At 44.0% G+C, this 26,713-nt stretch overlaps 1 protein-coding gene across 1 annotated transcript; it reads right to left on the bottom strand.

Annotated features, from left to right (window-relative positions):
* LOC142189036 (uncharacterized) lies at window positions 1-26,333 on the bottom strand. The gene is made up of 12 exons (XM_075262110.1): window positions 26,300-26,333; window positions 23,641-26,102; window positions 16,694-16,744; window positions 16,104-16,224; window positions 15,083-15,194; window positions 14,546-14,726; window positions 13,062-13,169; window positions 10,336-10,608; window positions 10,061-10,252; window positions 7,669-8,019; window positions 7,459-7,585; window positions 1-2,463 (listed from the first exon to the last, which is right to left on the bottom strand). The coding sequence occupies exons 1-12, from the start codon at window positions 26,331-26,333 to the stop codon at window positions 251-253; spliced, it is 6,225 nt and encodes a 2,074-aa protein (XP_075118211.1). The 3' UTR covers window positions 1-250.
* Between the last annotated feature and the right edge of the window lie 380 nt (window positions 26,334-26,713).

Genomic DNA, 26,713 nt, shown 5'->3' with positions numbered 1-26,713 from the left:
CTTCTGGGCTATTAGCCCCGATCTCTATTTAGGAGTCATCCCCTACATAACAATCAGACAACGATACGTCCATATATCATATAATATACATGTCACACAGGGTCTCCTTCCTTTTTCATGGTGACAATTCAGCTTCACAGTTTATATCCAGTTTATATTCCTCCATGGATCCCGGTCACATTGACCTCGCAGATACAAGCTAATGTCACCCAAAAAGAGACTCTTATTGGCTGTTTAATATCTGTGAACTTCAAACAAGAGTGGTCTTATTGTCCATAAACTCTCCTGTGTGACTTCTCTGATGATCATTAAATTTGGCTTTTGAAATAAAACATTTCCCACAATCTGAACATGAATATGGCTTCTCTCCTGTGTGAATTCTCTGATGATCACGAAGTTTGGCTGTAGATATAAAACATTTCTCACACTCTGAACATGAATATGGCTTCTCTCCTGTGTGAGTTCTCTGATGCACCATATAATTTTCCTTCTTCGTAAAACATTTCCCACAAGTTGCACATGAATATGGCTTCTCTCCTGTGTGTTTTCTTTGATGTCTTTTGAGACTTGATTTATCTGAAAAATGTTTTCCACATTCAAAACACTCACATGGCTTCTCTCCTGTGTGAATTCTCTGATGCACAACAAAATTTTCCTTCTTTTTATAAGATTTCCCGCACTCTGAACATGAATAAGGCTTCTGTCCTGTGTGACTTCTCTCATGTTTAATACGAGTTCCGTTATCTCTAAAACGTTTTCCACATACAGAACATGAATATGGCTTCTCTCCAGTGTGAATTCTGGAATGTCTAATGAGACTTGATTTATCTGAAAAACATTTCCCACATTCAGAACATGAGTATGGCTTCTCTCCTGTATGAATTCTCTGATGTTTATTTAAACTTGATTTCTCTGTAAAACCTTTTCCACATTCAGAACATGAATATGGTTTCTCTCCTGTGTGAATTCTCTGATGCACAACAAAATTTTCTTTCTTAATAAAAGATTTCCCACACTCTGAACATGAATATAGCTTCTCTCCTCTGTGATTTTTCTGATGGGTAAGGAGTCTTGATTTCTTTGGAAAACATCTTCCACATTCAGAACATGAATATGGCTTCTCTCCTGTGTGACTTCTCTGATGATCATTTAGTTTGTCTTTAGAGACAAAACATTTGTCACACTCAGAACATGAATAAGGCTTCTCTCCCGTATGACTTCTCCGATGATCACGAAGTTTGGCTGTAGATATAAAACATTTCTCACACTCTGAACATGAATATGGCTTCTCTCCTGTGTGAGTTCTCTGATGCGCCATATAATTTTCCTTCTTCGTAAAACATTTCCCACAATCTGAACATAAATACGGCTTCTCTCCTGTGTGTTTTCTTTGATGTCTATTGAGACTTGATTTATCTGAAAAATGTTTTCCACATTCAAAACACTCACATGGCTTCTCTCCTCTGTGATTTTTCTGGTGTCTAATAAAACTTGATTTTGATGTAAAACTTTTTGCACATTGTGAACATGAATATGGATTCATTCTTGTGTGAATTATCTGATGATCATGAAGGTAGGCTTTAGAAATAAAACATTTTTCACATTCTAAACATGAATATGGTTTATTACCTGTGTGTGTGTTCTCATGTCTAATAAGTTTTGATTTGTAAGTAAAACATTTCCCACATTCTGAACATGAATATGGTTTCTCTCCTGTGTGGATTTTCTTGTGTGTATTAAGACTCGTTTTAAGAGTAAAACATTTCCCACACTCTGGACATGAATATGGCTTCTCTCCCGTGTGATTTCTCTGATGTATTACAAGTTTAGCTTTATAAACAAAACAGTCCCCACATTCTGCACATGAATATGGCTTCTCTCCCGTGTGACTTCTCTGATGTATTACAAGTTTAGCTTTATAACCAAAACATTTCCCACATTCTGCACATGAATATGGCTTCTCTCCTGTGTGACTTCTCTGATGATCATTTAGCTTGGCTTTAGTTATAAAAGATTTGTCACATTCTGAACATGAATATGGCTTCTCTCCTGTATGAATTTTTTCATGTTTTGCAAGATTTGATTGATTGCTCAAACATTTCCCACATTCTGGACATACAAATGACTTCTTGTGTTTGTGACTTCTCTCATATGTAACAAAATTTGATTTATCGTTCAAATATTCTCCTTGTTCTGAACATGAATATGGCTCATCTCCTGGGTGAATTCTTCTAAGAAGATCTGAGGTCTTATTAAACTCTTTTCCATCTTCCCATTGAAACCTTTCCCCTTCTTTCTGGCTGGTACTTGTGGTCACAATCCGTGATGGGTCCGAAGGTTCCTCATGATTCGGGGGATTATATGATGGATCTGTACTGTGACCTCCTGGATGTACATTAGGGGTATATACCATATCTTCATCTTCTACTTTATAGTTTTCCTCAAGTTTCTTACTGTGATTTTCTGTAGGATTAAAATGGATTTGATAATTTTTTTCTCCTGTGCGGATTATTTGATGTTTAATGAAACTTGGTTTATCTGAAAACCAAAGTAGAGAAATTTCTAACAGACTGGAAACGCACAGGCAGTTTATAATATAGTCAGTGACAAAGAGAGATAGAGACATTACTGTTAAAGAAATTAGTCAATTCTGATTCATGTAACTTATTTTCTTAATTTTAGATAATTTTTTAAAAAATACACTACAGAAACATATTTATAAAGACACACACACACACACACACACATTTCCCACTGTTGAACACTAGAGGCAGCATCATCTGTGTATTGTACACTAACTCCTACATATCTAGTTGCTTAAGGACCTATGATGATGTCATCCCCCTCGGCTTATACTCGAGCACAGTTTTTATGCCCCCCCCACCCCCTCGGCTTATACTTGAGTCAGGGTCGATGGAGCACAGAAACTTGAAGGACCTGCATAAATTGAACAAAGAGGAGGTCCTTTAGTGCTACTGCCCTGTGATTGGCTTGTCATGTAGGTCACGTGACTGTGATGTCATCAAAGGTACTGTAGAAACTAGAATGTAACATCTGCAGATAAGTCAGTGTGCAGGATTCATTGTGTCTTATAGAAGATGTCTGTGGTATCGAGGAGAGGAAGCTACAGGAAAGAGAAAGTAAAACACACAGGTACCTGCAGGGGTCACTATTCCTAGTAATGTCAGGCATTTAGGGTTATTAACTTAGTTTCAGTAACTCCATGTGCCTCACATTAATAGCAGGTAACCCCATCATGTCCCTCCTATTAACCCCTGTGTGCCCATATAAGGGTTACTAATAGGTGAGACACATGAGGGGACTAATAAAGGACCTTAATGATTAAGATACCTCATTATTACCTCCATATGTCCCACATATCAGTAACTCTTATGTGGGGCACACCGGGGGTTAGTGTGAGGGACACGATGGGGTTAACTGCTATTGCTATGAGGCCCATGGAGTTACTAAGCTGTAATGCACATGACCAGACTATCTGTAATGGTGGATCCCCCCTCCCCCAGGCTTATACTCGAGTCAATACGTTTTCCCAGTTATCTGTGGTAAAATTAGGGGCCGCGGCTTATATTCGGGTCGGCTTATACTCGAGTATATACGGTAATTGTTATGGATATTTTAGGGATGGTTCAGCGGACTGATCAGTTTTTATTCAGATTTTTTAGGAGGTAAAGCCTTGGCTATTACAATTTATATTTTCCAGCGATGGCGTTCACCACATGGCTAACATTTTCAGATTTTTCATGGAATATTTCAGCAAAAAAGGCTTTTTTTTAACCAAGTTTTTGATGAAGAACACATTGTTTAGTAACTTGGGACAATTTTATTTCCATGTTACTATCTATGCATCTTGTATCTACGTATTTTTTTTTTCTGAAGGCGTTTTCACCGCAGACAGAATCACAATAGACATTCACACCTCTACATATAACACACTAGCTGGTACCCGCGACTTGGTCTGCGGTGATTGTAGCAGTGGGTATATACAGGCGCGGGTAAGGTTTTCGTACTGTGTATAAGGTCTGGGATATGAAATGTAAGTTTGTGTCTTGTTTTTGCTGTAATTCAGAGAATCCGTGAGACTTTTGTGTTGCAGTTACTTTGTATTTGAGCCGCTATATATACGGTGTTGTGAGAAACTTTACATAGTGACTTTGGGACAGAAGTATTTGAAGTTAACCCTTTCCGGCCGATGGCCTTTTTTTATTTTCATTTCTGACTCCCCTCCTTCTAAACCCCATAACTTTTTTATTTCTCCGCTCCCAGAGCCATATGAGGTCTTAATTTTTGCGGGACAAATTTTTCTTCATGATGCCGCCATTAGTTATTCTATATAATGTACTGGGAAGCAGGGAAAAAACTCAGAATGGGTGGATTTGAATAAAAAATGCATTTCTGCGACTTTCTTACGGGCTTTGGTTTTACGGCGTTCACTGTGCAACCAAAATGACATGTCCCCTGTATTCTGTGTTTCGTTACGATTCCGGGGATACCAAATTTATATGGTTTTATTTACATTTTGACCCCTTAAAAAACATCCAAAACTGTGTTAAAAAATTATTTTTTGAAAAGTTGCCATATTCCGACAGCCGTAACTTTTTTATACGTAAGTGTACGGGGATGTATAGGGCGTCTTTTTTTGCGGGACCGGGTGTACTTTGTAGTTCTACCATTTTCGGGAAATGTTATTGCTTTGATCACTTTTTATTCAAATTTTTATCAGAATCAAAACAGTGAAAAAATGGCGGTTTGGCACTTTTGACCATTTTTCCCGCTACGGCGTTTACTGAACAGGAAAAATATTTGTATAGCTTTGTAGAGCGGGCGATTTCGGACGTGAGGAGACCTAACATGTATGTGTTTCACAGTTTTTAACTACTTTTATATGTGTTCTAGGGAAAGGGGGGTGATTTGAATTTTTAATACTTTTTATTTTTTTTTATATTTTTTTACTTTTTTTAAACTTTTTTTTTTTTGCATTTATTAGACCTCCTAGGGGTATTGACATGGGTGGGCGGTGTCGCGGATTGTCAGAGCGGTGGGGGTCGGCAAACATGGCTGCTCCGGAGCGGTAAAGAGCCTCCTGGAGTATCGTTAAGGTGAGGGGCAAAGTGGTAAAGTCTATGTATATGTGATTGTGTGGGGTTAGGGGCGAGGCTGTAGAGGGCAATAGGAATTTTGTGGCTTGCTATGGTCCAAACTGTGTGAGATTGCAGAGATGGTGGTGTGAGTTTGGGGTTTGTGGGGGTCCTGGGAAAAACGTATGTGCGCTATTGTGACGAAAAGTAGCCTATTGTTTAATTGGGTGTAGTGACTATGTTTGTGGAAAATTTCAGCCAAATCGGTGGAGCGGGTTTTCCGTGATTGAGGAACAAACATCCGAACACACAAACTCACAAACCCACAAACATAATATTAATAGGATATAGTGACCCGTCATGACATCACTACTGACAATAGATGCTACAGAGCAGGTCTAGAGAATTATCCCACAGACCTTAATGGGTCGGCTTCAGGCTTTTTCTACCGATGGCCATGACTATACTGTAAAGCATATCACTAAATGCTGTAAACAGGGCAGAGGAGAAGTTCAGGCACCTCCTAGGCAACGATCATTACAACATGGCGGCAACCTTGGAGTCAACTCTGTTTAGAGTTAACAGTTACTTTTGACAAAATCGGTATGAAGGACGAAGGCGTAACCAGCTCATATATCATTTTATATTCATTTGGACTTTGATACTTAGAATGGATTGCGCTCACAATGGAGACAGTAATGGCCACTGGATTTGGAGTTTCAGCGACTTTACTAGCCTTCCAGAAGGAAGAAGAACTTGATACAGGGAATGAAAAAAAAGTTAAAGAGGACCTTTCACCATATCCGGGCACAGGCAGTGTTATATACTGCCGGAAAGCTGACAGTGCGCTGAGTTCAGCGCACTTTCGGCTTTCCCAATCTGTGCCCGGTGTAAAGAGCTTACAGTCCGGTACCGTAGATCTTCTATGGTCAGAAGGGCGTTTCTGACAGTTAGTCAGAGACGTCCTTCTGCCTCGCGGCGCCAATCGCGCTGTGCTGTGGAGCCGGGAGGAACGCCCCCTCCCTCTGCTCACACAGCTCGTCCATAGAGAGGAGGGAGGGGGCGTTCCTCCCGGCTCACACAGCACAGCGCGATTGGCTGTGCTGTGAAGAAGGACGTCTCTGACTAACTGTCAGAAACGCCCTTCTGACCATAGAAGATCTACGGTACCGGACCGTAAGCTCTTCACACCGGGCACAGATCGGGAAAGTCGACAGTGCGCTGAACTCAACGCACTGTCAGCTTTCCGGCAGTATATAACACTGCCTGTGCCTGGATATGGTGAAAGGTCCTCTTTAACAACAATGTCTTCCTCTCTTTATCTTCAGCAGCCTGGCCTGTACAAGGAGAGTCTCCGTCTCCCATGCATGGAGTTTGCCGGGTTGTTACCACGACTTCTATCTCTTTGCTGGCAGCTGCCATTACACACCCTCGGAGGGTCTCAAGCCTTCCTGCTACATCTCCCCAGCCTCCATTGCTCGGTCCCTGCTCAGACAGCCTTCCCTGCCTCCAGATCACGTCCTACTCTTGGATTGTCTGTATGACTACTGACACCACAACAAGGGTTGGATAAAGATGCTTACTACTCCGCCTCTTCTCCACCCCACCCCCTTTAATACTATACATCAATGAGCTGTGCAAGGACTTGTTTTTATGTAGGACAATTTGTTACTGGGACTATTTTAGGGCATGTAGAATTTTTCCGTAAGCGCATTCTCAGTGCAGAAGAAATAATATTATATTCATTGGCTTAGATAATTCCATACACAGGGAACATCAGAGCAGAAATAGCGACCCCTCCAGGTGTAACACTGCAAAAACATTTGTAATGGCAGAAGTTCAGGATACTCTGCCACATCTGTATACAGATATATAGACATATATACAAACATACAACTATATGTCTGCTCTTACCATGTGATGTCCGGGGGGGCCGGGGGTCTGTATATAATATATATATCTCCTCTTACCATGTGATATCCGGGGGGACCAGGGGTCTGTATATAATATATATATCTCCTCTTACCATGTGATGTCCGGGGGGGCCGGGGGTCTGTATATAATATATATATCTCCTCTTACCATGTGATGTCCGGGGGGGCCGGGGGTCTGTATATAATATATATATCTCCTCTTACCATGTGATGTGCGGGGGGGCCGGGGGTCTGTATATAATATATATATCTCCTCTTACCATGTGATGTCCGGGGGGGCCGGGGGTCTGTATATAATATATATATCTCCTCTTACCATGTGATATCCGGGGGGACCAGGGGTCTGTATATAATATATATATCTCCTCTTACCATGTGATGTCCGGGGGGGCCGGGGGTCTGTATATAATATATATATCTCCTCTTACCATGTGATGTCCGGGGGGGCCGGGGGTCCTCCATCATCACCTCCTTGTACCAATCCTCGTGTCCTTCTAAATACTCCCACTCCTCCATGGAGAAATAGACAGCGACATCCTGACACCTTATAGGAACCTGAAAACACAATGATACAGTCATCACCCCTCCCCCTCCAGTGCTGTTACTGGAGAATTTCCCAGCATTCCCAGCAGTGTCACCTCTCCAGTCAGCAGCTCCAGCATCTTGTTGGTGAGTTCTAGAATCTTCTGCTCATGTATCAGGGAGAGAGGGGGAGGGGCTGTGATGGGGCCCCGGCTCCTGCTCCCTCCTCCTCCTGGCTCTGTGATGGGGCCCCGGCTCCTGCTCCCTCCTCCTCCTGGCTCTGTGATGGGGCCCCGGCTCCTGCTCCCTCCTCCTCCTGGCTCTGTGATGGGGCCCCGGCTCCTGCTCCCTCCTCCTCCTGGCTCTGTGATGGGGCCCCGGCTCCTGCTCCCTCCTCCTGGCACACAGGGTGTCTCACACTCACCAGAAGCCTTGGTTACTACTATGGATTCCTGTGTATGGAGAGACTACAAAGAGACTATAAAGATTCTAAGACTCCTTCACCCGTCCAGTCATTACCTGTTACAGTGTTGGCCAAAAGTATTGGCCCCCCCTGCAGTTCTGTCAGATAATCCTCATGTTCTTCCAGATAATGATTGCAGTCACAAATTCTTTGGTATTTTCTTCATTTAATTTGTCTTCAATGGAAAACCACAAAAAGAATTGTCAAAAAGCCAAACTGGATATAATTCCACAGCAAACATAAAAAAGGGGGTGGACAAAAGTATTGGCACTGTTTGAAAAATCATGTGATGCTTCTGTAATTTGTGTAATTACCAGCACCTGTTACTTACCTGAGGCACCTAACAGGTGGTGGCAATAACTAAATCACACTTGCAGCCAGTTGAAATGGATTAAAGTTGACTCCACCTCTGTCCTGTGTCCTTGTGTGACCACATTGAGCATGGAGAAAAGAAAGAAGACCAAAGAACTGTCTGAGGACTTGAGAAGCAAAATTGTGAGGAAGCATGAGCAATCTCAAGGCTACAAGTCCATCTCCAAAGCCCTGAATGTTCCTGTGTCTACCGTGCGCAGTGTCAGTAAGAAGTGTAAAGCCCATGGCCCTGTGGCTAACCTCCCTAGATGTGGACGCAAAAGAAACATTGACCAGAGATTTCACCGCAAGATTGTGCAGATGGCGGATAAAGAACCTCGACTAACATCCAAACAAGTCCAAGCTGCCCTGCAGTCCGAGGGTACAACAGTGTCACCCCGTACTATCCAGTGTCAGCGTCTGAATGAGAAGGGACTGTATGGTAGGAGACCCAGGAAGACCCCACTTCTTACCCACAGACAGAAGCCAGGCTGGAGTTTGCCAAAACTTACCTGAGAAAGCCAAAACCGTTCTGGAAGAATGTTCTCTGGTCAGAGGAGACAAAAGTAGGAGAAGGCCTCAACATAGAGATTACAGGAAAAAAGAGAAGAAGACGCCCCCTACAGTCAGACATGGCGGAGGTCCCTGATGGTTTGGGGTTGCTTTGCTGCCTCTGGCACTGGACTGCTTGACCGTGTGCATGGCATTATGAAGTCTGAAGACGACCAACACATTGTGCAGCATCATGTAGGGCCCAGTGTGAGAAAGCGGGGTCTCCCTCAGAGGTCAGGGCTCTTCCAGCAGGACAAGGACCCAAAACACACTTCAGGTCAGCACTAGAAAATGGTGGTGAGAGAAAGCCCTGGAGACTTGTAAAGTGGCAGCAATGAGTCCAGCCCTGAATCCCATAGAACACCTGTGGGGGAGGGGGAGAGATCTCTTGGTGGCAGTTTGGAGAAGGCCCCCTTCACATCTCAGGGGGGACCTGGAGCAGTTTGCCAAAGAAGAAGGGTCTAAGATTCCAGCAGAGCCTTGTAAGAAACTCATTGCTGGTTAGCGGAAGCGGTTGTGCGCAGTTATTGTGTCTAAAGATTGTGCTACCAAGTATTAGGCTGAGGGCGCCAATACTTCTGTCCGCACCAGTTCTGGAGTTTTGTGTAAAATGATCAATGATGTGACTTTTTTTTCATTCTCTTTTGTGTTTTCTCATTGCAAGAAAAATAACTGAAGATATTACCAAAGAGTTTGTGCTTGTAATCATTATCTGGGGGACAACGAGGATTATCTGACAGGACTGCAGGGGGCGATACTTATACTGTATATACCCTGTGTCACTTATATACTATATAAGAGTCTGTGCTGTGTAATCATTATCTGGGGACAGCGAGGATTATCTGACAGGACTGCAGGGGGCGATACTTATACTGTATATACCCTGTGTCACTTATATACTATATAAGAGTCTGTGCTGTGTAATCATTATCTGGGGACACCGAGGATTATCTGACAGGACTGCAGGGGGCGATACTTATACTGTATATACCCTGTGTCACTTATATACTATATAAGAGTCTGTGCTGTGTAATCATTATCTGGGGACAGCGAGGATTATCTGACAGGACTGCAGGGGGCGATACTTTTGGCCAGCACTGTATATTAATAGCGATAAGAAGGACGTCACGAGAAGCTCTCACCTCTCCAGATAGAATATCCGTAATCTCCAGGGTGAGCTCCAATATCCTTCTAGTCATGTCATTTCTGTCCTTGTCCATTCCTGATGAGCGATCCTCCATCATCACCTCCTTGTACCGATCCTCGTCTCCTTCTAAATACTCCCACTCCTCCATGGAGAAATAGACAGCGACATCCTGACACCTTATAGGAACCTGACAACACAATGATACAGTCATCACCCCTCCCCCTCCAGTGCTGTTACTGGAGAATTTCCCAGCATTCCCAGCAGTGTCACCTCTCCAGTCAGCAGCTCCAGCATCTTGTTGGTGAGTTCTAGAATCTTCTGCTCATGTATCAGGGAGAGAGGGGGAGGGGCTGTGATGGGGCCCCGGCTCCTGCTCCCTCCTCCTCCTGGCTCTGTGATGGGGCCCCGGCTCCTGCTCCCTCCTCCTCCTGGCTCTGTGATGGGGCCCCGGCTGCTGCTCCCTCCTCCTCCTGGCTCTGTGATGGGGCCCCGGCTGCTGGGGGCCACACAGTCCCCTGATGTCTTCTTCACCAGTGAGTATTCCTGTGTATGGAGAGACAATAGATGATAGAAATGTAGTACAGATACCTCTCCGCTCAGCAGATACATGATAGAAATGTAGTACAGTTACCTCTCCGCTCAGCAGATAGATGATAGAAATGTAGTACAGATACCTCTCCGCTCAGCAGATACATGATAGAAATGTAGTACAGATACCTCTCCGCTCAGCAGATAGATGATAGAAATGTAGTACAGATACTTCTCCACTCAGCAGATAGATGATAGAAATGTAGTACAGATACCTCTCCGCTCAGCAGATACATGATAGAAATGTAGTACAGATACCTCTCCGCTCAGCAGATACATGATAGAAATGTAGTACAGATACCTCTCCGCTCAGCAGATACATGATAGAAATGTAGTACAGATACTTCTCCACTCAGCAGATAGATGATAGAAATGTAGTACAGATACCTCTCCGCTCAGCAGATACATGATAGAAATGTAGTACAGATACCTCTCCGCTCAGCAGGGAGATGATAGAAATGTAGTACAGATACCTCTCCGCTCAGCAGGGAGATGATAGAAATGTAGTACAGATACCTCTCCGCTCAGCAGATACATGATAGAAATGTAGTACAGATACCTCTCCGCTCAGCAGATACATGATAGAAATGTAGTACAGATACCTCTCCGCTCAGCAGATAGATGATAGAAATGTAGTACAGATACCTCTCCGCTCAGCAGATAGATGATAGAAATGTAGTACAGATACCTCTCCGCTCAGCAGATACATGATAGAAATGTAGTACAGATACCTCTCCGCTCAGCAGATACATGATAAAAATGTAGTACAGATACCTCTCCGCTCAGCAGATAGATGATAGAAATGTAGTACAGATACCTCTCCGCTCAGCAGATAGATGATAGAAATGTAGTACAGATACCTCTCCGCTCAGCAGATAGATGATAAAAATGTAGTACAGATACCTCTCCGCTCAGCAGATAGATGATAGAAATGTAGTACAGATACCTCTCCGCTCAGCAGGGAGATGATAGAAATGTAGTACAGATACCTCTCCGCTCAGCAGATAGATGATAGAAATGTAGTACAGATACCTCTCCGCTCAGCAGATAGATGATAGAAATGTAGTACAGATACCTCTCCGCTCAGCAGGGAGATGATAGAAATGTAGTACAGATACCTCTCCGCTCAGCATATAGATGATAGAAATGTAGTACAGATACCTCTCCGCTCAGCAGATAGATGATAGAAATGTATTACAGATACCTCTCCGCTCAGCAGATAGATGATAGAAATGTAGTACAGATACCTCTCCGCTCAGCAGATAGATGATAGAAATGTAGTACAGATACTTGTCCGCTCAGCAGATAGATGATAGAAATGTAGTACAGATACCTCTCCGCTCAGCAGATAGATGATAGAAATGTAGTACAGATACCTCTCCGCTCAGCAGATAGATGATAGAAATGTAGTACAGATACTTCTCCGCTCAGCAGGGAGATGATAGAAATGTAGTACAGATACCTCTCCGCTCCGCAGATAGATGATAGAAATGTAGTACAGATACCTCTCCGCTCAGCAGATAGATGATAGAAAAGTAGTACAGATACCTCTCCGCTCAGCAGATAGATGATAGAAATGTAGTACAGATACCTCTCCGCTCAGCAGGGAGATGATAGAAATGTAGTACAGATACCTCTCCGCTCAGCAGATAGATGATAGAAAAGTAGTACAGTTACCTCTCCGCTCAGCAGATAGATGATAGAAATGTAGTACAGATACCTCTCCGCTCAGCAGGGAGATGATAGAAATGTAGTACAGATACCTCTCCGCTCAGCAGGGAGATGATAGAAATGTAGTACAGATACCTCTCCGCTCGGCAGATAGATGATAGAAATGTAGTACAGATACCTCTCCGCTCAGCAGATACATGATAGAAATGTAGTACAGATACCTCTCCGCTCAGCAGATACATGATAGAAATGTAGTACAGATACCTCTCCGCTCAGCAGATAGATGATAGAAATGTAGTACAGATACCTCTCCGCTCAGCAGATAGATGATAGAAATGTAGTACAGTTACCTCTCCGCTCAGCAGATACATGATAGAAATGTAGTACAGATACCTCTCCGCTCAGCAGGGAGATGATAGAAATGTAGTACATATACCTCTCCGCTCAGCAGATAGATGATAGAAATGTAGTACAGTTACTTCTCCGCTCAGCAGATAGATGATAGAAATGTAGTACAGATACCTCTCCGCTCAGTAGATAGATGATAGAAATGTAGTACAGATACCTCTCCGCTCAGCAGATAGATGATAGAAATGTAGTACAGATACCTCTCCGCTCAGCAGATAGATGATAGAAATGTAGTACAGATACCTCTCCGCTCAGCAGATAGATGATAGAAATGTAGTACAGATACCTCTCCGCTCAGCAGATAGATGATAGAAATGTAGTACAGATACCTCTCCGCTCAGCAGATAGATGATCTCCAAGGTGAAGTCTAATATTCTTCTGGTGATCTCAGTCCTGTCCTTGTCCATCCTTGGTGGGTCATTCAGGAGAAGGAGCGTCTGGAGGAGAAGAGGAGCAAACTGGATGAGCTGAAGGATCTAGTAGTGCAGGAGAGAGGAGGGGCCCGAAATCCTCCAGGGGCCACGTCATGTGTGACATACAGGAGCTCCTCACATGGATACAGGAGGATTCCCACAGACACCAGTGATGGGGCCCATTGTATGTGACTGCGGGATCATGGAACTAAGACTCTGTTCACACCTGGAGCAGTGATGTCATCTTACCTTCTAGCCGCAGTGTGAACGTGTCCTGAGAGCAGTCACTGCTGTATATACAGTATATATATATATATCTATAGCCTGGGGTAATGGCTGATAACAGAGAGAGCAGTCACTGCTGTATATACAGTATATATATATATATATATATCTATAGCCTGGGGTAATGGCTGATAACAGAGAGAGCAAGACAACAGCACTGACCACCGAGCAGGACCTGCAAGAGCTGAAGGACCTGTGATGATGTCACCGCTATCATGTGACCAGTACATGGGGGCGGAGCTCAGGATAAGGATGAAGGACCTGTGATGATGTCACGAGGGGGAGGAGTTGTAGTTCTCTCCTCTTAGGGGGCGTTCACACTACTGTCAGTGTCCGACAGGTAGTGTCCTCTCCTAGTGTCTGTTCAAAATCTCGTACGGACATTAGGAGCGGACACTAGCTGTGCCGTGACACTTGTCATTCATTTAAATGGCGATCGTTCTTTTGCACTCCGTGCCCTTCCTTCACTGTCCGCATGTAAAGATGTCCGACTTTTCAAGCGGACAGAAAAAGCCTACATGTAGGGGGGGTCAGACAAGGGGGCTCAGGGATGCAGGGCTCCCCCCTCTGAAGCTACTCCCATCAGAGAAGTAGTCTCATGGGTGAGGGACTTCGTCTCCCATTCCATGAGGAAGATGGATGATACCATCTCCCATCTTGCCAAAAGACCCCGGCTAGAGGTGACCGAGCACTCCCTCCCTTCCCTGGAAAGATTGCATATTGGGGAGGTGGAGTCCTCAGAGGAGGACATTCAGGAATCGGAGAAGGAGATCTTTCCCCTGGACAAGATGGGGAGACTCCTTAGGGCCGTCCGGTCCAGAGACCGGGAAGCTGGCGAAGGTCCTAGCCGGAAGGTAAAATCCTTTAGGGCCAGCTTGGACTTGGTCCACATAATGGAGGGCCATTGGACCGCCGAGTGGAGGGGTCCTTAAGGCGGGCATATTCCACGGCCTCCGCTCAGGCCTCTGTGGCCATATCGACCAATGCCTGGTCGACCAACGCTCAGGCCTGTGGGTCGAGTTAGCATCCCTTGCTAGGGACATAGACACAGGGGATCACCGGGACGACCTCCTGTCGGCCATGTCCGACATTAATTTAATGGGGGACCACCTAACTGAAGCTTCTAGGATGCAGGCAAGACTAGCCTCCAAATCTATGGCCCTCACCACCGTGGCCAGGCGTCCTTTGTGGCTAAAGCCGTGGAGGGTGGACAACACATCCAAGTTCGGACTTTGTGCGCTGCCGTTCGAGCCGGGAAGGCTCTTTGGCAAAGAATTGGATATAATCATGGAGAATCTGGCGGATACGAAGACGAGAAATCTCCCTTAACTGCCGGAAAGGAGGAGGACGTCCTTTCGTGGCCGAGGTTCCTCCGCTAGAGGACAAAGGCACTCTGGCCCCCAGTTCAGGGGTAGGGGACGTGGCAGTTCCCGTGAGAAGAGGGGCCTCTGACTAGCCCCCCCCCCATGTCCCAAATCCTCTAGAAGTAGACGAGCCCGCTTTCCATCTAGACGCCCAGCACCAGGATATTCATCTTCCTTGAGTCTCTCAAGCTACCCAGGACGGCTACAGAACATACTCCATCCCTCCTCCGGTAGCCGGATTAACATCTTGCCCTTTTCAGGGCCCCAAACAACTTCATCTAAAGGTACCCGACCAGGAAGTCTCCTCTCCGGTCTTCTTGGTACCCAACACAGTGGGCAGAGGACGCATGTTCATCGATCTCTGAGTCCTGAACCAGTTCATCCGCAGAGTTCGGTTCCGCTGGAAGTTTATCAGATCGGGGATACTCTCACAACGGCCCGAACCTCAGTTCAGTTCCCCGGACCTAAGAGACTAATATCCTCAGGATCCTACTTTTTCTGCGCACAGGCTCCCTCTAACAGAGATGGGACATCTAGACGGAGCACTACGATGTCCTCCACCCTCCCATACGGCAAAGCTTCAGCCCCTCATGCCTTCAAGTAGGCAGTGGCTCCGGTTGTCACCCTGCGCCTTCAAAGAGGCTTCAAAGTCCCCTAGCTGGACATCTGGCTTCTCAGAGCCCACATCAAGGAGGTCCCTTCCACGCAGGTTCACACCGTAGTAGCCAGTTTAAGCCGGCAGACCTGGCTGTTAGACCTACCAAGGTCAATCGTGATTCCATCAACACAAATCCAGTTCCGGGGATTCACCATAGACTCTCTTACCTAGAGGACCTCTGCGCCCATTCCTCACAAAAGAAGGATTGCTTGGACTATATAGCATCTCCCCGTCACCAGGAGGGTCACGTTCAGAATGGACAGGAGAGTCCTAGGCGTAACATCTCCCTCTACAGGAACCATCCCTGGGGCTCTGTGGCATATGCGCTTACGAGACAGCGAGATCCAGAGAGTCTGGAATCACGGTCCTTCGGGACTACCCAAGCCTATCCAGGTAACCATCAGCAGCCGGCAATTTCTTGCCCGGTAAGCCCGTCTGCGCGATGGGATGTCCTCGGCCAGGTTCACCTGGACCCTGTTGACAACAGATGCCTCCCTCACAGGATGGGGAGCTCATCTGGGGGAGACCCGGGCACCTGGAGAGAACGCGCTCATCCAGCTGGCAAGAGCTTATTGCAGTTCAGAGGAATCCTCGGACGTTGGTTCCACTTCCACGGAAGAAGGTATTCAGAATCTACACAGTCAGCCTTACGACAGTGCATCACTAGAAGAAGGTCGGGGCCCTCCCTCTTCCACAGATCACCAACAGGAGCTTCACCCGCACAAGTCGCTCCCAGCTGTCGGCGGTTCTTATTCCAGGTCGCCTCAATATTCTACGGAATTAACTCAGAAGAGTCTAGCTTTGGCAATGCCAAATACCTATTCGGACGTGCCAATAAAGCATTTTTGATTTGATTTGAGTCCTGGCAACTTCAGGCGAGTTGTCCCCAGACCAGGGTACCTTCCACCATCTTATCAAGAGGTGAGGTCTCCCCGAGGTGGATCTGATGGCCACCTCAAACAGTGCCAAAATAGAGGGGTGTTTCTCCCCGTCTCGGGAAGATGACCCCTTGGCACTGGATGCCCTGTCAATACATTGGAGGTTCAAACTGACTTACGTTTTCCCTCCCAAGGATTCCGTAGGTATTGACGAAACACAGGCAGGACCAGATTTTGGCAGAAGTGAGCAGGCCGTTCTTGTCAAAAAGGGCATGGTTCACCGACTTCATTCCTATGAGTCGGGGGAACAACTGGAGGCTTCCACCAGTGCAAAATCTGGTAATCCGGAACAGTCGGCCTTACCCAGGCCTGGACAGATTCAACCTCACTGCCTGGAGGATAACCGGCCCTTTGCTGGTGGAAGAGGATAGTCCCAGGGAGTACTAAGGACTTTGGCACACTCAGGAGCAGAATCAACTAATCAGAGCTACCAGATGGTCGCCCAAATCTTCCAGAACTGGTGTACAAGTAACCAGTGCGACCCAAACAGGGATGCAGTCTTGGAGTTCCTACAAGATGGCCTGGAGAGAGGGCTGGCACCTGCTACCCTGAAGGTTCAAGTTTCAGCTCTGTCCGCTCTCCTGGAGACCAGGTTATCACTAGATTCTCTAATCAAACAATTTCTAAGAGGGGCTACTAGACTTCGCCCTCAGGTGCAGCCTCCCGTCCCGACCTGGGACCTAGCTGCGGTCCTACAGGGGCTCTGTGCACCTCCCTTCGAGACCCTAGCTGAAGTGGATTTGAAGTACCTGTCATACAAGATAGCTTCCCTGTTGGCAATAACCTCCGCCAAGAGGGTTGGCGAACTACAGGCCCTAGCGGCCTCCGAACCATTTATAACCTTCTTCCCAGACAGTGTGCAGCTGAGGTTCGTCCCAGGATTCTTGCCAAAAGTACCTACCCTTCAGAATATCAACCAGGTAATTGTCTTACCAGCCTTTTTTCCTTTTCCCACCTCGGAGTAGGAGGAGAAGATGCACAAGTTGGACTTGGTGAGAGCATTACGGATTTACCTGGAGCGCACTGCACCCTTCCGGAAATCAGAGAATTTGCTAGTTAATGTATTCGGCCACACTACAGGTGTCAAGACATCCGAACCAACTCTGTCAAGATGGATCAGAGAAGCCATCATCTGCTCCCTACGTGCTCAAGACCTCCCGGTACCAGACTTTGTCCGTGCCCACGCCACCCGTGCAGTGTCAACATCGTGGGCCGAAAGGCGTTCCCTTTCTTTAGAGCAGATATGTGCCGCGGCTTCCTGGAGTTTACATCTAACTTTTGCTAAACATTATAGATTGGATTGGTGAACGACGGATTCTACAGCGTTTGGACACTCTGTGTTGGCATCAGCCTGCCAGGATCACCCACCCTAGGGTAGAGCTATACTTGCTAAATCCCCAGTTGTGCTGCTGTTGGGCGTAGGGGGAATGAAAGATTATGAATGATAATCTGTATTCCCTTAGCCCAAACAGTAGCACAAGGCTCCCTCCCTATGCTGTATTATTGTACTATGTTGTACTATTTTTGGATTATTTCTATGAAATATACGCTGTACTTTATACTTGTTACTAACACAAGGGAGGAGCAGGTCTTCCGGCCTCTTATAGAGGTCAAAGCTGTTAGGTAATTAAAAATTCCACCTGTCCTAACAGCTCATTAGGGGCAGGAATACCCCAGTTGTGCTGCTGTTTGGGCTAAGGGAAAACAGATTATCATTCATAATCTTTCATTCCTTGTCATCTCAGATCTGGCCCTGGATTTACTAATACCTTACCAACCGCACATTCAGCGTCTCCCACTCGCACACCATCTCCTCACCAATAGTGGATGATCACAGAATAAGAGAAAGCCCTTCACAACAGCCAACCAAGTGACCAGCCCTCTCCAGGATGTAGGCGAATCCATATCCAGATCTACCATAAAGAGAAGACTGCATGAAAGTAAATACAGAGGGTTCACTCCGCATGAAAGTAATTACAGCGGGGTCACTGCCCGGTGCGAGCCACTCATTAGCCTCAAGAATTAGAAGGCTAAAAAACATCTAAAAAAAAGTCAGCACAGGTCTGCAAGAACATTCTCTGGCCAGATGAAACCAAGATCAACCTCTACCACAATGATGGAAAGAAAAATTATGGCGGAGGTGCGGTATAGCCCATGATTCAAAGCATAGCATATTGTGTGTAAGATACGGCGGAGGTGGCAGTGTGATGGCCACTGTATTATCTGTGTATTATCTCCTATCTCTCTCTAGTCCTAACACTACACTAATCTCCAGAACCCCCCACACTGTATTATCTGTGTATTATCTCCTATCTCTCTCTAATAATAACACTACACTAATCCCCAGAACCCCCCCCCACACACTGTATTATCTGTGTATTATCTCCTATCTCTCTCTAGTCCTAACACTACACTAATCTCCAGAACCCCCCACACTGTATTATCTGTGTATTATCTCCTATCTCTCTCTAGTCCTAACACTACACTAATCCCCAGAACCCCCCACACTGTATTATCTGTGTATTATCTCCTATCTCTCTCTAGTCCTAACACTACACTAATCCCCAGAACCCCGACACACACTGTATTATCTGTATATTATCTCCTATCTCTCTCTAGCATAACACTACACTAATCCCCAGAACCCCCCACACTGTATTATCTGTGTATTATCTCTTATCTCTCTCTCCTAACACTAAACTAATCCCCAGAACCCCCCACACTGTATTATCTGTGTATTATCTCCTAACTCTCTCTAGTAACAACACTACACTAATCCCCAGAACCCCCCACACTGTATTATCTGTGTATTATCTCCTCTCTCTCTCTAGTCCTAACACTACACTAATCCCCAGAACCCCCCACACTGTATTATCTGTGTATTATCTCCATCTCTCTCTCTCCTAAAACTACACTAATCCCCAGAACCCCCCACACTGTATTATCTGTGTATTATCTCCTATCTCTCTCTAGTCCTAACGCTACACTAATCCCCAGAACCCCCACACAGAATAATCTGTGTATTATCTCTTATCTCTCTCTCCTAACACTACACTAATCCCCAGAACCCCCCACACAGTATTATCTGTGTATTCTCTCCTATCTCTCGCTCCTAACACTACACTAATCCCCAGAACCCCCCACACTGTATTATCTGTGTATTATCTCCTAACTCTCTCTAGTAACAACACTACACTAATCCCCAGAACCCCCCACACTGTATTATCTGTGTATTATCTCCTAACTCTCTCTAGTAACAACACTACACTAATCCCCAGAACCCCCCACACTGTATTATCTGTGTATTATCTCCTAACTCTCTCTAGCATAACACTACACTAATCCCCAGAACCCCCACACACACTGTATTATCTGTATATTATCTCCTATCTCTCTCTAGCATAACACTACACTAATCCCCAGAACCCCCACACTGTATTATCTGTGTATTATCTCTTATCTCTCTCTCCTAACACTACACTAATCCCCAGAACCCCCCACACTGTATTATCTGTGTATTCTCTCCTAACTCTCTCTAGTCCTAACGCTACACTAATCCCCAGAACCCCCACACAGAATAATCTGTGTATTATCTCTTATCTCTCTCTCCTAACACTACACTAATCCCCAGAACCCCCCACACTGTATTATCTGTGTATTCTCTCCTATCTCTCGCTCCTAACACTACACTAATCCCCAGAACCCCCCACACTGTATTATCTGTGTATTATCTCCTATCTCTCTCTAGTCCTAACACTACACTAATCTCCAGAACCCCCCACACTGTATTCTCTGTGTATTATCTCCTATCTCTCTCTAGTGCTAACACTACACTAATCCCCAGAACCCCCCACACTGTATTATCTGTTTATTATCTCCTATATCTCTCTCCTAACACTACACTAATCCCCAGAACCCCCACACTGTATTATCTGTGTATTATCTCCTATCTCTCTCTAGTACTTACACTACACTAATCCCCAGAACCCCCACACTGTATTATCTGTGTATTATCTCCTATCTCTCTCTAGTACTTACACTACACTAATCCCCAGAACCCCCACACTGTATTATCTGGGTATTATCTCCTATCTCGCTCTAGTACTAACACTACACTAACCCCCAGAACCCCCCACACACTGTATTATCTGTGTATTATCTCCTATCTCTCTCTAGTCCTAACATTACACTAATCCCCAGAACCCCCCACACTGTATTATCTGTGTATTATCTCCTATCTCTCTCTAGTATAACACTACACTAATCCCCAGAACCCCCCACACTGTATTATCTGTATATTATCTCCTATCTCTCTCTAGTCCTAACACTACACTAATCGGCAGAACCCCCCAACTGTTTTATCTGCGTATTATCTCCTATCTCTCCCTAGTACTAACACTACACTAACCCCCAGAATTCCCACACTGTATTATTTGAAAATTATCTCCTATCTCTCTATATTCCTAACACTACACTAATTCCCAGAACCCCCCACACTGTATTATCTGTGTATTATCTCCTATCTCTCTCTCTCCTAACACTACACTAATCCCCAGAACCCCACACACTGTATTATCTGTGTATTATCTCCTATCTCTCTCCTAACACTACACTAATCCCCAGAACCCCCCACACTGTATTATCTGTGTATTATCTCCTATCTCTCTCTAGTATAACACTACACTAATACCAAGAACCCCCACACTGTATTATGTGTGTATTATCTCCTATCTATCTCCTAACACTACACTAATCCCCATAACCCCCCACACTGTATTATCTGTGTATTATCTCCTATCTCTCTCTAGTATAACACTACACTAATCCTCAGAACCCCACACACTGTATTATCTGTGTATTATCTCCTATCGCTCTCTAGTCCTAACACTACACTAATCGCCAGAACCCCCCAACTGTTTTATCTGCGTATTATCTCCTATTTCTCCCTAGTACTAACACTACACTAACCCCCAGAATTCCCACACTGTATTATCTGTGTATTATCTCCTATCTTTCTCTATTCCTAACATTACACTAATTTCCAGAACCCCCCACACTATATAATCTGTGTATTATCTCATATCTCTCTCTCCTAACACTACACTAATCCCCAGAACCCCCCACACTGTATTATCTGTGTATTATCTCCAGTCCTAACCCTACACTAATCCCCATAACCCCCCACACTGTATTATCTGTGTATTATCTCCTATCTCTCTCTAGTATAACACTACACTAATCCCCAGAACCCCCCACACTGTATTATCTGTGTATTATCTCATATCTCTCTCTCCTAACACTACACTAATCCCCAGAACCCCCACACTGTATTATGTGTGTATTATCTCCTATCTCTCTCCTCACACTAAACTAATCCCCAGAACCCCCACACTGTATTATCTGTGTATTATCTCCTATCTCTCTCTCTCCTAACACTACACTAATCCCCAGAACCCCCAACACTGTATTATCTGTGTATTATCTCCTATCTCTCTCTCTCCTAACACTACACTAATCCCCAGAACTCCCCACACTGTATTATCTGTGTATTATCTCCTATCTCTCTCTCTCCTCACACTAAACTAATCCCCAGAACCCCCACACCGTATTATCTGTGTATTATCTCCTATCTCTCTCTCCTAACACTACACTAATCCTCAGAACCCCCCACACTGTGTTATCTGTGTATTATCTCCTATCTCTCTCTCCTAACACTACACTATTCTCCAGAACCCCCAACACTGTATTATCTGTGTATTATCTCCTATCTCTCTCTAGTATAACACTACACTAATCCCCAGAACTCCCCACACTGTATTATCTGTGTATTATCTCCTATCTCTCTCTCTCCTAACACTACACAAATCCCCAGAACCCCCCCCCACTGTATTATCCGTGTATTATCTCCTATATCTCTCTAGTCCTAACACTACACTAATCCCCAGACCCCCCACACTGTATTATCTGTGTATTATCTCCTATCTCTCTCTATTCCTAACACTAGACTAATCCCCAGAACCCCACACACTGTATTATCTGTGTATTATATCCTATCTCTCTCTAGTCCTAACACTACACTAATCCCCAGAACCCCCCACACTGTATTATCTGTGTATTATCTCCTATCTCTCTTTACTCCTAACACTACACTAATCCCCAGAACCCCCCACACTGTATTATCTGTGTATTATCTCCTATCTCTCTCTCCTAACACTACACTAATCCCCAGAACCCCCCACACTGTATTATCTGAGTATTATCTCCTATCTCTCTCTATTCCTAACACTACACTAATCCCCAGAACCCCCCACACTGTATTATCTGTGTATTATCTCCTATCTCTCTCTAGTATAACACTACACTAATCCCCAGAACCCCCACACTGTATTATCTGTGTATTATCTCCTATCTCTCTCTAGTATAACACTACACTAATCCCCAGAACCCCCACACTGTATTATCTGTGTATTATCTCCTATCTCTCTCTAGTATAACACTACACTAATCCCCAGAACCCCCACACTGTATTATCTGTGTATTATTTCCTATTTGTCTTATTCTAATCTTTCTGTACAAATTTACCATCTCCACCATTATAAGCCTTTTATGCTGCCTACGAGTCATCAGTGACCTTAGACCTACAATGGTGGTTGCTCCAATCCCACCAAGGACAAAAAGAAGTTTGTAAGTTCCGGGTGCTCGGTTTCCTTCTACACTCCAAAGGCATAATGATAAGGGAATTAGATTGTGAGCCCTATATGGGACAGAGACCAACTGCAAAGTGTTATGTGCTGGTGCTATATAGTAAATGAATGGCCGGGCTCTGTGATACAACGTTACAATTAGACCTGTAGTTGTATCTACAATCAGAGCTGAGATTTATCCCTTTAAGCCCTCTATGTCGTTGTTGTTGGGCAGTTCCCTGATGCACCAAGGAATAGCCCACACTCCAGAATGTGTAATCACTCATTGTTTATTACAGTCCAGCAGTCCTTTCTGGGCTATTAGCCCCAATCTCTATTTAGGAGTCATCCCCTACATAACAATCAGACATCGATACGTCCATATATCATATAATATACATGTCACACAGGGTCTCCTTCCTTTTTCATGGTGACAATTCACCTTCACAGCTTATATCCACCAGACTTTTCCTCCGTGGACCCCGGTCACATTCACCTCGCAGATACAAGCTAATGTCACCCAAAAAGAGACTCTTATTGGCTGTTTAATATCTGTGAACTTCAAACAAGAGTGGTCTTATTTTCCATAAACTCTCCCGTGTGACTTCTCTGATGATCATTGAATTTGGCTTTTGAAATAAAACATTTCCCACAATCTGAACATGAATATGGCTTCTCTCCCGTGTGACTTCTCTGATGATCACGAAGTTTGGCTGTAGATATAAAACATTTCTCACATTCTGAACATGAATATGGCTTCTCTCCTGTGTGAGTTCTCTGATGCACGATATAATTTTCCTTCTTAATAAAACATTTCCCACAAGTTGCACATGAATATGGCTTCTCTCCTGTGTGTTTTCTTTGATGTCTTTTGAGACTTGATTTATCTGAAAAATGTTTTCCACATTCAAAACACTCACATGGCTTCTCTCCTGTGTGAATTCTCTGATGCACAACAAAATTTTCCTTCTTTTTATAAGATTTCCCGCACTCTGAACATGAATAAGGCTTCTGTCCTGTGTGACTTCTCTCATGATTAATACGAGTTCCGTTATCTCTAAAACGTTTTCCACATACAGAACATGAATATGGCTTCTCTCCAGTGTGAATTCTGTAATGTCTACTGAGACTTGATTTATCTGAAAAACATTTCTCACATTCAGAACATGAGTATGGCTTCTCTCCTGTATGAATTCTCTGATGTTTATTTAAACTTGATTTCTCTGTAAAACCTTTTCCACATTCAGAACATGAATGCGGTTTCTCTCCTGTGTGAATTCTCTGATGCACAACTAAAATTTTTTTCTTAATAAAAGATTTCCCACACTCTGAACATGAATATAGCTTATCTCCTCTGTGATTTTTCTGATGGGTAACGAGTCTTGATTTCTTTGGAAAACATCTTCCACATTCAGAACATGAATATGGCTTCTCTCTTGTGTGACTTCTCTGATGATCATTTAGTTTGTCTTCAGATACAAAACATTTGTCACACTCAGAACATAAATAAGGCTTCTCTCCCGTGTGACTTCTCCGATGATCACGAAGTTTGGCTGTAGATATAAAACATTTCTCACACTCTGAACATGAATATGGCTTCTCTCCTGTGTGAGTTCTCTGATGCACCATATAATTTTCCTTCTTCGTAAAACATTTCCCACAATCTGAACATGAATACGGCTTCTCTCCTGTGTGTTTTCTTTTATGTCTATTGAGACTTGATTTATCTGAAAAATGTTTTCCACATTCAAAACACTCACATGGCTTCTCTCTTGGCCTCTCTCTTGTGTGATTTTTCAGATGTCTAATAAGTTTTGATTTGTAAGCAAAACATTTCCCACATTCTGAACATGAATATGGTTGCTCTCCTGTGTGGATTTTCTTGTGTGTATTAAGACTCGTTTTAAGAGTAAAACATTTCCCACACTCTGGACATGAATATGGCTTCTCTCCTGTGTGACTTCTCTGATGTATTACAAGTTTATCTTTATAAACAAAACAGTCCCCACATTCTGCACATGAATATGGCTTCTCTCCCGTGTGACTTCTCTGATGTATTACAAGTTTAGCTTTATAACCAAAACATTTCCCACATTCTGCACATGAATATGGCTTCTCTCCTGTGTGACTTCTATGATGATCTCTTAGTTTGGCTTTAGTTATAAAAGATTTGTCACATTCTGAACATGAATATGGCTTCTCTCCTGTATGAATTTTTTCATGTTTTGCAAGAGCTGATTGATTGCTCAAACATTTCCCACATTCTGCACATGAATATGGCTTCTCTCCCGTGTGACTTCTCTGATGTATTACAAGTTTAGCTTTATAACCAAAACATTTCCCACATTCTGCACATGAATATGGCTTCTCTCCTGTGTGACTTTTATGATGATCATTTAGCTTGGCTTTAGTTATAAAAGATTTGTCACATTCTGAACATGAATATGGCTTCTCTCCTGTGTGACTTCTCTGATGATCATTTAGCTTGGCTTTAGTTATAAAAGATTTGTCACATTCTGAACATGAATATGGCTTCTCTGCTGAATGATTTTTTTCATGTTTTGCAAGAGCTGATTGATTCTTCAAACCTTTCCCACATTCTGGACATACAAATGACTTCTCTTCAGTGTGACTTCTCTCATATGTAACAAAATTTGATTTATCGTTCAAATATTCTCCTTGTTCTGAACATGAATATGGCTCATCTCCTGGGTGAATTCTTCTAAGAAGATCTGAGTTCTTATTAAACTCTTTTCCATCTTCCCATTGAAACCTTTCCCCCTCTTTCTGGCTGGTACTTGTGGTCACAATCCGTGATGGGTCCGAAGGTTCCTCATGATTCGAGGGATTATATGATGGATTTGTACTGTGACCTCCTGGATGTACATTAGGGGTATATACCATATCTTCATCTTCTACTTTATAGTTTTCCTCAAGTTTCTTACTGTGATTTTCTGTAGGATTAAAATGGATTTGATGATTTTTTTCTCCTGTGCGGATTATTTGATGTCTAATGAAACTTGGTTTATCTGATAAACAAAGTAGAGAAATTTATAACAGACTGGAAACACACAGGCAGTTTATAATATAGTCAGTGACAAAGAGAGATAGAGACATTACTGTTAAAGGAAATTAGTCAATTCTGATTCATGTAACTTATTTTCTTAATTTTAGATAATTTTTGGCATTTAAAAAATACACTACAAAAACATTTATAAACACACACATTTCCCACTGTTGAACACTAGAGGCAGCATCATCTGTGCATTGTACACTATCTCCTACATATCTAGTTGCTTAAGGACCTATGATGATGTCATCCCCCTCGGCTTATACTCGAGCACAGTTTTTATGCCCCCCCACCCCTTGGCTTATACTCGAGTCAGGGTCCACGGAGCACAGAAACTTGAAGGACCTGCATAAATTGAACAAAGAGGAGGTCCTTTAGTGCTACTGCCCTGTGATTGGCTTGTCATGTAGGTCACGTGACTGTGATGTCATCAAAGGTACTGTAGAAACTAGAATGTAACATCTGCAGATAAGTCAGTGTGCAGGATTCATTGTGTCTTATAGAAGATGTCTGTGGTATCGAGGAGAGGAAGCTACAGGAAATAGAAAGTAAAACACACAGGTACCTGCA

This window comes from Leptodactylus fuscus, unplaced genomic scaffold (genome assembly GCF_031893055.1).
Source record: "Leptodactylus fuscus isolate aLepFus1 unplaced genomic scaffold, aLepFus1.hap2 HAP2_SCAFFOLD_97, whole genome shotgun sequence".
NCBI classification, from domain to species: domain Eukaryota; kingdom Metazoa; phylum Chordata; class Amphibia; order Anura; family Leptodactylidae; genus Leptodactylus; species Leptodactylus fuscus.
The sequence above is the reverse complement of the archived record's forward strand: the minus strand, read 5'-3'. Positions and strand labels throughout refer to the sequence as shown.

What these genes read in the sequence shown, in the direction of transcription:
- LOC142189036 (XM_075262110.1), bottom strand. Translation starts at nt 26,333, where the DNA reads ATGATGCTGCCTCTAGTGTTCAACAGTGGGAAAT. An exon ending in AGAGGAGACTTCCTGGTCGG is followed by an intron (nt 14,727 to 15,082) that starts GTACCTTTAGAT and finishes CGTATCCGCCAG; the next exon opens with ATTCTCCATGATTATATCCA. An exon ending in TCTATCTGCTGAGCGGAGAG is followed by an intron (nt 10,609 to 13,061) that starts GTATCTGTACTA and finishes CTCCATACACAG; the next exon opens with GAATACTCACTGGTGAAGAA.